This window comes from Ctenocephalides felis, unplaced genomic scaffold (genome assembly GCF_003426905.1).
Source record: "Ctenocephalides felis isolate EL2017-DRISC unplaced genomic scaffold, ASM342690v1 CF-g0.4_SCAFFOLD_01886, whole genome shotgun sequence".
NCBI lineage: Eukaryota > Metazoa > Arthropoda > Insecta > Siphonaptera > Pulicidae > Ctenocephalides > Ctenocephalides felis.
Window position 1 is genome coordinate 33469803 of NW_020538040.1, and position 12212 is coordinate 33482014.

Sequence of the window (12212 nt, forward strand, 5' to 3'; positions counted from 1 at the left end):
ATTTACCGTACATACATATTTAGAATATCAGTATAAGATTATGTGGAAAGTAGGATGGGCAATTTATCTAGACACAATTTACTTTATTTTAATCACATTGAACATCTAAAGGTTACTAAAGAGAAAAATACAAAAAGAAGAATTAATTGAATAGTAAAAAAGTGTAAATACTTCAAATAATAAATGTGAAAAATAAAGATAGATATCATTTTGTTTACTTATTTCTGTTAACACTCAACATTATATTTTGTACACATTCCTCCCTTTGATAAGTTTCAACACTGCATCAATTGAATTATTAGAAAAAACTAAATTTTTAAATATTACTTCTTGACACTTATAGTTAATGCAGTGTGCTGTTTGAAAGTGGTACAAATTTTAATACCTTTCCCGTCCAAAGTGTGTAAGATAGTCGATTAGAGCATAAGTTATATAAAAGTAAAAAAGAATTCCATTTATTAAAATAATTTTATTGTTATTTGAAAGATTTTTAAAAATCACAATGATTGTAAATATAAAAATTCATATTTATTCAAAATAAGCAGCATATATCGCTTGTCTTCTCATATAACAAAATAAAAAATTAGTATTAATAGAGCGCAACTTGAATAAAGATGAACTATAATAAATACTAAACATTAGTACTATCAAAATATGTAACAAAAATTAATTTTGAATGTGTTCAGCCGGCACATTTATTTGAGCAAAAGTAAACTATGGCTATATCATAATTAATAAGGCACAGCTTTATATTTAAACATAATTCTAATACCTTATTGATTATATAAAAAGCCATGAGACCATTAAGTAATATTGCTGCGTGATTCCCTTAATTGTGCATTCATCAACATTAATTTTCGGCTAAGTTTTGTGTTGTGTTCTTGTAAGTAACTAATAATATCGGCTTGTTTTTCAAGAAGTTCTGCTATATTTCTTCCCTGCTGTGTAAAACCAACAGCATCGCTCCTCTGTCCTTCTGACATGGTGGCCATTTGTCTTATCCATTCACTTTTCAAAACATCGGGTGGTAAATGTTTCATATTAAAATCAAAGGCCTTATCTAGAAATTATAAAAATGGTTGCAGACATCCAATTCTTTTCTCTACTTATTCATTAATATACATACAAATATATACACCATTAACTCCAATTAAAACTGCTGTTTCCACAATAACAAATAATGTTACATATCCCACTGGAGAAAGAATACTTGCTCCACAATGTTTTGTAAAATCATCCTCATAAAAGTGTTGCATTAAAGTTTGCATAGCCAATAATACAGCATTCCATAGGGATACTACATATAACGATAATCTATGTAAAATTGAAGTTTCTTTATAAAACTGATGATATCCTTTAAGACGAATATTATTATGATGATAATGAGCAATATGATCAATTACCTGAAAAAAAATATTAATTAAATGTGTGATTTTATTTAACTTGTGTGTATCTTTACTCACAAATGAAAACAACCAAAAAGCCACATGCAAATACTGTACTATGTAATATCCTTCACAATTTGTTTCCTGTGACCAATGGCATGCAAAAACTATACTTGTGATCGATATGAGTGTTGAAACAATAATCTGTGAACTAATCATAACTATTAGATTATATTACTGAATAGCAATTTGATACAATAATTTTCGCATACCCAAATAAAGGAATTGTCTTTATTTTGGAGAACTCCTTGCCCTGATCGCTCATCAAAACAGGTGCAGTAAGTATAGTTTCATCATCTCCGGCCTCATCACTGAAGAATATCGCTCCCTACAATAATTTGAAGTGACACCAATGATTTTTGTTATTAAACAGAGTTCGAACAGTTTCATAATAAATATGAAGTTGTTCAAGAAGAATTAATACTAAAATCACTAACATGAGTCGATGAGTTTAACCCAGGATTTAAACTGACCATAATATGATTATATCGTCAAAAATAATTAAAAGTGACAGAAGTCATGGATAACAATATTATTTTTCAAAACAAGCTTTATCACAATTCATACGTCAAAGTCAATCATAGAATAATTTCGCACATATTGGCGCTGTTTATTGACCGAGCATGTTTATTCATCTATGATACATCATGGACCGCTCTTCGTTCGTTCGCTCGGCTTATTTGACATCTCGTTGACATCTGGTGAAAATCGTTGTATAGCGCTCAATTCAAAGGACAGCTTTTCTATTTTTGTGTTATAGTTTCATACTTCACACATTTTGATTTGATATCAGCTACTTTGAGCCTAGTGAAGACAGTTAAATGTTATGAGCCTTTCACCAATATATTCTTACTTCTTCAAAGGGTTAAACTTTTTAAAGAATTGGCCTTTTATCATATTGCACAAATTTCTCAATTCGATTTCAATAGCTAATTTTTTGCCAAATCTACGTCTATTTCGTGTTACCATGTGATCTCTTATACAACCATATCTTTGTTTATCAATCATCATCGCAGTTTTTTTTAAATATTTTACCATTCTTGCCAAACTTATTTATCTATGTCTTTGGTTAAACTTGCGTCGCCCTTGACAACTCGAGATACTATTATATGTCAAAACCGCACGTGTTGTGGCATCTTTGACAAGTTTACAATTGATAGGTTAGTTTTTAGTTTACAAAATGAGTTTTACCGTACGAAAGAAAGTTGTAGAAGAAGGTGATACTATTATTTTGTATCTAAATGTAAATAATTTGCATGCAATTGAAGTAGCTACGCATGCCAAAAATAAAAAGAATCAACTGATAGAAAAAGTCTTCCAGACAAGTTTTGGCGCTCTAAAAATAAAAGACCTTATAGGGCATGAGTATGGTACAAAGGTGTGAATAAATGTAATTATGCATTATGCTAAAATGTATAAAACTCTTACAATGTCAATATAGGTTATTGTTTTTAGGTACAACTATCCCGTGGATGGGGTTACGTCTTACAACCAACTCCCGAGTTATGGACTGTTACTTTACCTCACAGGACACAAATAATCTATACTCCTGATATAAGTATGATTATATTTCAGTTAGAAATAAAATCTGGCAGTACTGTTATTGAATCAGGTCTTGTTCAAATCAGTTTTTTTTTTTAAATAAACATCTAGATCTTATAAATTATATATATTAATTCAATATATTTCAGGCACTGGTAGTGGTTCTCTCTCTCATGCATTTATCAGAGCTGTCGCTCCTCATGGGCATCTTTATACATTTGATTTTCATGAAGTTAGAACTGTACAAGCAAGAGAGGAATTTGAAAACCATGGTTATTCAAAATATGTAACGGTAAATATTCATTTTCTGTTATTTACATTACTATGAATCAATAATGTAATATTTGTTATTACCATCAAAATAAAGTTCATACAATTGTAGTTAAATGCTTAATGCTACTAATATATACTGATTCTTATAGGTCACACATAGAGATGTATGTGGATCAGGTTTCTCTCCAGAATTAAATGGTAAAGCTGATGCCGTGTTTTTAGATTTGCCTTTGCCTTGGGAAGCTATTGAACATGCCACAAAAACGTTTAAAGTCACAGGTGGACGATTTTGTTCATTTTCACCATGCATAGAACAGACACAAAAGACATGCAATGTTTTGACACAATTTGGGTACTCAGAGATCACAACAATGGAGATACTACAAACTGATTACAATGTTATTACCAGATCAATGCCTGTTATGAATTTAGATATTTTAAAACTAAAGGTACATATTGCAATCATAAATATAAATATATATATATATATATATATATATATATATATATATATATTATATTGTTTTGAGAATGAAATACATACGTAAAATTACATAGGTATGGAATACCTACTTGTGGATCTTAATCGATATATATGCATATACGTGAAAAGAATTTTAATATTAATTTATTTTTTAATTCAATGAATTTGTTGCTATATCAAATATATTTCAAAATCGAAAAAAAACATCTATGTATAATATATCTATTAATATTTAACTTCTGAATTGAACAGAAAACAGATGATGTGGATGATGAAAATGTGAAAGATAAAGAAAAGGAAGTAATAAAAATTTTAACAGCTGCGACTCCTGTGACACAACCCGGACACACAGGATATTTGGTGTTTGCAACTTATTTACCTTCGTGGGCTAGATGAAATACGTATTCTTCCAAATCATTAGATAAAGTCATAAATATACAAATAATGGTTTAGTAAATTTTAATATGGTTCTATATAAAAATTAAAATGGAATAATCTTACTCTTGTGTTGTGTAAATACCAGTGATTTAAATAATAATTATTTTTCATACATTTTTTTGTTAGTTTTAATCTTAGAACTAAATATTAGGATTAGCTTAACAATAAAAATTTAGGCAAAAATCATGATTATGTTAGAAATGCATATAGGTTTCATAAATTTTGGTTATATTCTTGTCTCTCAAAACAATCAAATGGGCTCATTCATTCTATGATATTATTATTAGAACTTTTTTAATTATAATCACAAATATATAACTCCTTTGCAAACACATCCAGAATTACACATACAAATATATATATATATATATATATATATATATAAATACATGATTAGTAAAAATTTTCTAATTTTATTAATTTTTGCTTACAAACATTGGGAGCTTTACTGCCTGGGGCTCTGATATGTTTGATATATGCTCCTGATGTACACTCATGTATTTGTTAAACATCTACAACATATAATTAAAAAAAATAATAATTACATGGCATTATACTCACTATTGTAGATTTACAGAAATTCTCGCCAATTTTCACTCATTTATCATCATTTTTACTCACTTATTGTAGTACATTAACACTTACAGTAGTAAACTTGCACTCATTGTGATACATTAACACTCATAGTAGTAAACTTGTACTCATTGTAGTACATTTTCAATCGCTTGGTTTATTGTTAATGAAGCCAGATTGGAAATCTGCACAGGAATCAAATCGTTATTTTCAGCTTTTTATGAATGATTACTCCTCATCATTCATTATTATATGTGGTTAGTTTCCATAGCTGTTGGTCATTAGCTGTATCTGTAATGTTATGTTGGATCATTAGCTGTATTTGATGTTTCTATGTTTAGATGATCTAATAAACACACCTCTTCTACACATCCTCGTAATTTTTGTTTTTTTTTTCAATATAAATGATAAATATTATTTTTGTGATGATAAACTTTTGTTTCCTCATTCAGAAATTTTGGAACTCACAACTCGATGCACATATGAGATGAAAGGTTGTCTTCAAGTGAATTTATATGATAATCTCTCAGCTGAGGTTGCAAATCGAAGGTAGTATTATTACAAATTATTATGTTTTGGATATATATATATATATATATATATATATATATATATATATATATATGCAATAGCTTAAAAGGCTAGTTATATAACTATCATAGGTATAATGCAACATACGGAGTATACTTATTACGTATGTAACAATTTTTTTAGTTAATAAATACATTTGCATTTTATAGGAAAATATTTTATTTAAATACATACATATATATATATATATATATATATATATATTATTTCAATTTTAAAAGTGGTACAATAAAATTTTGTTCCCAATAAAGTAAATTGTCTGTTGGACTGTCTGTCCAGAAGGATGTCTGGTTTGAGATAGGTTCAGGCGATGTGTTTTTATGAATACACTTCCGGTAATTGGTTTCTAGTTTATAATTGAAATTGACTATTAATTATTAGCTTATCTAATACGTACGTTATCTTAACAAATTGATAGTAACCGACTATCTGAACAAATTTGTAACATACAAAGCTCAAAACTTTAATTTCGGTACATCTAGTCCCAAGGATTCCATTTCCTCTCTTATGGTATCAGCCCTCTTTTTATCCTTTTCGTGCCTTTCAGCAAGCGCCTTCAAAGTATCTTGACCTGCATCAGCAGCATTTTCTTTTGACTTGCCGGTGAGGTTTCCATAAGACATGCGCCCCCTTCTCGAAACACGCTTTGTCAGATCTGTTAAAAAATTATAAAATGGAATGGTTATTCTCTACTCACTCACAATGGTTATTCTCTAACATGAATACTTGAAATTTTAATAAATAAACAACTACCGTCGGACCATATATCATTGCCAAAACTCCATCAAGGAGTTAACATTTGGAATTTTAACTATATATTAATAGTGATTATATTATAATATGTTAAATTTGCCTTTTTTCCTATTTGTACGTTTATAAAATATTATTTACTTTTATAACCATGGGTCCAAAAAAGGCAATGTCTCTTGAATTAAAACGCGATATTATTTAAACATATGAGGATGGCGAGAATGTACGAGCGTAAGACATCATAGATATATACTGTATTGAAACAGAAAGAGTTGAAGCAGCTTTCTGAGCTCTAAAAGTTTGTGGATAAAAATCACCCCAAAAATGTTGCAACATTTACAGCATTGGAACGAAACATGTCTATGTCATTGCCACAATATCACGAATGAATATGAATGAATGAATAAAGAAAAAAATTAATAAACAGTAGATTCATTTTTAACTTTATTCTATTTTTTTAATCTATATATATATATATATATATATATATATATATATATATATTCCATGAGTTATGGAATTACCTGCAGTCTTCGTTGCGTCTCGTTTTTCGTGAATGGTTGTTCTTCTAGCGGTGTTACTCTTACAGGACTTTTTCTTCTCCGTGTCAACATCACTGATTATTTCATCCTCTTTACTAATTACGATTTGTTTCGTAGCTCGGCTTTTAACAAAGTTTAATTGATTTCTGCTATTTGCAGCTTGAGCGTATTCTTTCTGCTTTCTAAGCCGTTCTTTTATGGTATCAACTGGATCGGGTGCACACGGCTTTGAAGAAAGTTTCAATTTGTCATTTGTAAATGATTTAGATTTTCTCACTTTTGGCCTGTGCTTCGGCGGTGTGTCTGATTTTTCATACATTTCTGGAGAGCTCTGTTGAATGATTTTATAATATCTTTCAATTTATCGCAAGGCAAGATTAAAATCGCACTATCGATTAATTACCAATTTTTACTTGAAAATATAGATAAAAATATGTTGCCAACTAAAAATAGCCTAGTTCGGGCACTTCTGTGGGAAAACTCTCACACTATTCTTACTTGAATCGAGTCGGAGCAGCTCAATGACCTACCTTAGGGCAGTACTACGACCCTATATATATATTATATATATTAGATATATTTACAGTGGTACCCCGACTCACGAGTGATCCGACATACGAGCCGCCAAAGAAGCGATTTGTTTCGAGCAAAATTCAAAATACGAGCTTGGGACGAGTAAGAGTTTTCTAGAAAAATGTTAGTGGCAAAAAGAAAATATGAAAAACTTCGTCAGTTGTGACTACAATTTTCAGAAATACTTCGTCTCTTTTATGATAGTAAATTATTTTGTGGTTAATCATTTCAATTATAAATATTAATATATAATTGAAATGACTAACCTAATAAAAACCTAATAAAATTAGGCAGTAACGATTTACCCTCGAATATATCTAGGATTATTTTAACTAACGAAATTTTAATTATACATTAATAGTGATTGTGCAATTATATATGTTGAGTTCGTGTTTTTTTACTTTTTATACAAAATATTATTTACTATTATAATCAATGTTCCAATGGTCCAATGGTCCAATGGTCTCTTGAAATAAAGCGTAATATTATCGAAAAATATGAGAATGGCGAGGATGTACGATCGTAACACATCATAGATATGCACTGCATTTAAACAATAAAGAGTATAATTCCAGATAAGACCCTTACAATAATTTATAAGCAGCTTTCTGAATTCTAAGTAAGTAAGAGTTTGTGGATAAAAATCACCCCGAAAAAACAGTTCCAGCATGGTAGTTGTTCAACGAAACACGTCTCATTTTCGCAAATCATGAATGGACAGACAAAAACAATAATTAAAATTAATAAATAGTATTTTGTTGGTATTAGAAAAACTCAACGAAAACCACAGTGCTGAAACAATTTTTTTTTATTTTATGTTTTGTTGACTTCCATTTATTAATATACAGTCAACCCTTTAGTTCTTATAGAATGTATAAAATACAAGTTAAAATTTAAATTTTTAAATTTTACACCTGGACTGAACTAACTATGCAAAATTGCCAAAGGCATTCATTTTGACTGTTTTTCATCGGTACTTTTTCGAGAGCAGGGCCCTGAGCTAAATCTGTGAGAAATGGCATCTAGATACTTACTTTTTACATATACTATATATTATAATAAACTTACCAAAACAGCTTCTATATGAAACTCCTCAGATTCCGAAGCCGAGCCCTTGAAAAAATGTTCTTTCGCTTCAATTATATTTTCATGAGTCGAACGAGCATCACCACTTTCACACTGTATACGGCACTGCTTATCTTGACACCTGTCGTCGTTTGTGACTTGTCTAAAACGCTCGAGGTATGATTTTGGAAAACTTTTCTTTGGTAATTTTTTCTTCATTACTTTGACCCGGACTTTTTCATTTTGAGAGGGATGATCTGTTTCGTCATTCATAGAATCAACCTCAAAACTGACGACCGAGCAAGACGATGCTGCGCTGCTTGGTGCCAAGCAGTAATTATTCTGGGGCGACGTTTGAGTGAAGATTGAGCGGTAAGGTATTTTATTTGCCTGACCTAAGTCAAATAATTTCATCACAATCCACATTCACATGTTACATAAAATATGTAAATTTTCTAGTTATTTTAAAAATGATTTATCAAAATTTGTAATTAATACGCGTATTTGAATTCATAGATACACAATAAACATCACAAATTATTTCGAAATAAAATAAAAAAGGCTTGAAACCATTAATATGTTAGAAGGGTTTGAACACCTTACGAAAGAAGCTTGAAAATTTGAACTTAAGTGGAAAAATCAACTAAACGATGACCCGCAAATGGAAAATGAAAAAAAAACAGATGATTTAAAAAGAATCATGGGTTTGTGATAAGAAGATTCACGAAAAAATATTTTTCTCCGTGGATTAGTAGTTAGAGATGAGGGATTAAAATCAGAAGATCCAAGTTCGGTATGTCCACCAAACTTAGACAGCATGATGTCAATCAGTAGTGACATCGGTATTTACTTTGAAATATAGATAGCAATATGTGAAGTAATATGCATTGGAATGAGAATAGCACTTTCTCGACATTGCTCCACGATCAATAAACAATTCATCGTTATTACAGAAATTATAATAATAAATTCATCACATAGAGATAGGATAACCGTTTGGGTTACCATCTATAAAACAACACATTTACACACACATGCACATATGCACACACACGCATATGTATATATACATATTGAAATTAATACCTTTGCGTAACACAGTCTGTAGATTTTCTTTTCCCGTAAAGTACGGTATATTTTCTTCATCCGTGGAGCAGCTGGAATGTGCAAACATTTCGTTTGTTAACGTATTATCAGCTTCCAGGTCTTCTTCTAATGAATCATAAAATTCTTCATTGATCGCATCTTCAAATTGTTCCGTTTCAGAGTCTGACATTTTTAAATTCTATTCGTTTTAAAAATAATAACTAAAAGCTATTAAGTGAATATTTTGTCAAACCGAACACATTCTCGATTTACACTTTCTATTGTTTATGCACGAACAGCTCGTCAATTTTTTTCTTCTATTTTTTTACTTATATGTCATATTGATTTTATTTTGGAACTAGGTAATTTATTATGGAACTAAGTGGCATTTTGCCTTAAGACACGTGTCGGTAAAAATTTCCCGACACGTGTAAATAATCAACATAATTAATACGAATTGAGATTTAGATATTTAGTTGAAATTTTCAATGATTTATTTTAGAAATAAAGTTTTCGCTTGTTGTTTAACCATGATGTACTCACACGCCAGAGATCTTCGGATCGAGTCCTGGCACTGTCTAAATAATAATGAATTCTAATACCAAACATGAATATGCCACCACTGCAATGTTCTTTTGATAATAAGAATAAATAAAACTTTATTGCTAAGATCAAATACATATACAGCAAATTACTAAAATACATATTCTGCAAAAACAAATTACTAAACAAAAAATGACTAAATAAGCATTATTTTTATGACTAATTAATTGCAGACAGTTAGACATGTTTCGTTAAACAATTCTGATGCTCGATCAGTTGCATCTTTTTTGGGGTGATTTTCATCTACAAACTTTTCAACTTTGTCCACATTGCACGACAAATGCACTAAACTGAAATATTTAACTTTCACTGTAATCGTATTTGAATAGATGTGCTAGAAGCTAGAAGGTATGTAAAAATCAAAACTAATGTAAAAAAGTTGAAATTGAACTGAATTTCAATTGTTCAGTTGAAATTGAATAGAAATAAATATAATTTCAAGTAATAAGAGACAATAATATAAAATTACAACTAATTTTATATAAGTTTGTAAATATTTTCATTTGATCTGTACTTGTGCTCAGTGACCCGTGACCACTTGGTTGATTTCGACTAATAAATTACTGTACGGTGTTTAAAGGGAGTTACTATGGATTCGAATATATTTGCACATTTAGTTTAATGTGGAAGAATTACAACTAGGATAATATTCAGATATGATATGGAATTGTATTACTTCATCTGTCGCGAATAATTTATGAGTTGGTTTCAACGGTTCAAAACCCATTATATCATTAACAATATATTAAAAAAATGAGGACAACGTAAAACAAAATAATACGATGAAAGAGAAAATCTGTAGAGTTGTTCTGAGCAAAGGGATGTAATATAATAACTATTAATATATTTTATAAATGTCCTCGGCTCCTGCCATGTTTAATTAATTTTGGAATTGGCAGACACCTTATTATATATTAATATATTACTTATAATTTTTCGACTTCGTAAAATTTCTAATTTCCTTTGTTTTGTGATAAATTTTGGATTATGATTTATTGGATTTAGATATATTTTATTTACCATAATATTAAATAAAGTGTCAAGTTTGCTTCAGCACAAGAAGGCTGAACTGTTAGATCAATAAAATTCGAATCAAATAGATTTATCCAGTAGCCTGTTGCATCGCATTGTCATAACCACGAAATAAAATAGTTGTTTGGAACATTCAATTTGATTAGTCAAAACAGTGTTTACCACAATTATGAATAAATAATCATATTATTAAACACATAGCATATGAGTCATGTATACAAATAAATATTTATAATAAAATGTAACTAAAATAATTAAACTAAAACTGAAGTTATTTCATAAAAAAATATTTGTTTGATATGGACAAAAATAAAGATCGCAATCATCAACACAGGGCCTGTGAGGCGACGCCTGGTGCCAGCTGTAGGTAAATAATCGCATGATTATTTATATAGATACAAAAATGAGACATTATTAATCATAATATATTTCATATGAATAAATGTCACTGCACGGCTTTATTTCTAAAATAAAAAAAATGGATTTAGATAATAAACCAAAATGTTTGTTGCATGTGCCACTAAAAAAACAGGCGCGTCTAACAACTATGCCTCTAACCATCAATATAGTAAAAAAAGATCATCAGCTAACTGTTCTTTGCAAACAATAAGGAGAAAGTGCTGATAATATATATATATATATATATATATATATATATATATATATATATATATATATATATATATATATATATATATATTTATAATAAAATAAAGTTTTCGCTTGATGTTTAACCGGATCGAGTCCTGGCATCGTCTAAATAATAATGAATTGTAAACCGAATAAATATAGAAGAAGTTTCTAAAGGGGAAAAAGAAGGATATAAAGGTTTTATTTACGTTTAATATTTACTGCTACACAATTTATAAAAGTAAATTCAATTAAAAATATAAAATGTCAATGAGTTTGAGAAATAAGCTTTCTATGGAAAGCTTACAACAATAGATTTTACCTTATTTTCGACTCGACATAGTAGTTAAAATTATTATTATTATTATTTTCTAAGTTGTTGTATTTATATTTTATTATTATTCTGCTTAATATTCAGATTTATTTTTTTGTATTTAGGTTTTAGGTTCTGTATTTTATTTTGTATTATTTTCCACAATTTTGTCTTATAAGACTAATAAGTTCTAATTGACAAAAAAAAAAGATTTTACTAGTAAACTTATAATCTTATATAAAATCTAAAATCCCCCATATTATTCTTTCTGG

General features: G+C 29.1%; 3 protein-coding genes across 3 annotated transcripts in view; 2 read left to right on the forward strand and 1 right to left on the reverse strand.

The window, feature by feature from the left end:
• Positions 1 to 565: 565 nt before the first annotated feature.
• LOC113377821 (transmembrane protein 192) lies at positions 566 to 2270 on the reverse strand. The gene is made up of 5 exons (XM_026618247.1): positions 1883 to 2270; positions 1658 to 1773; positions 1464 to 1596; positions 1127 to 1403; positions 566 to 1060 (listed from the first exon to the last, which is right to left on the reverse strand). Exons 1-5 carry the CDS (start codon positions 1919 to 1921, stop codon positions 804 to 806), a joined length of 822 nt encoding a protein of 273 aa, XP_026474032.1. The 5' UTR covers positions 1922 to 2270; the 3' UTR covers positions 566 to 803.
• Positions 2271 to 2510: 240 nt separating this feature from the next.
• LOC113376478 (tRNA (adenine(58)-N(1))-methyltransferase catalytic subunit TRMT61A) lies at positions 2511 to 4261 on the forward strand. The gene is made up of 5 exons (XM_026616406.1): positions 2511 to 2823; positions 2901 to 3057; positions 3137 to 3279; positions 3410 to 3709; positions 3997 to 4261. The coding sequence occupies exons 1-5, from the start codon at positions 2626 to 2628 to the stop codon at positions 4138 to 4140; spliced, it is 942 nt and encodes a 313-aa protein (XP_026472191.1). The 5' UTR covers positions 2511 to 2625; the 3' UTR covers positions 4141 to 4261.
• A 7035-nt stretch (positions 4262 to 11296) lies between these two features.
• Positions 11297 to 12212, forward strand: part of LOC113374860 (dynein heavy chain 3, axonemal-like) — a 38985-nt gene continuing 38069 nt past the window's right edge. The window contains 1 exon segment of the mRNA XM_026614822.1: positions 11297 to 11364. Within this exon segment, the coding sequence (XP_026470607.1) occupies positions 11297 to 11364 (68 nt within the window).

Bases quoted from the DNA above. Each gene is read 5' to 3' on its own strand.
- LOC113377821 (XM_026618247.1), bottom strand. From the start codon at position 1,921: ATGGTCAGTTTAAATCCTGGGTTAAACTCATCGACTCAT. The intron at 1,774-1,882 runs GTTAGTGATTTT...AAATTATTGTAG, and splicing joins GGTTAAACTCATCGACTCAT to GGAGCGATATTCTTCAGTGA. The intron at 1,061-1,126 runs GTATGTATATTA...TATAATTTCTAG, and splicing joins AGTTAATGGTGTATATATTT to ATAAGGCCTTTGATTTTAAT.
- LOC113376478 (XM_026616406.1), top strand. From the start codon at position 2,626: ATGAGTTTTACCGTACGAAAGAAAGTTGTAGAAGAAGGTGATACTATT. The intron at 2,824-2,900 runs GTGTGAATAAAT...TATTGTTTTTAG, and splicing joins GGCATGAGTATGGTACAAAG to GTACAACTATCCCGTGGATG. The intron at 3,058-3,136 runs GTCTTGTTCAAA...AATATATTTCAG, and splicing joins CAGTACTGTTATTGAATCAG to GCACTGGTAGTGGTTCTCTC.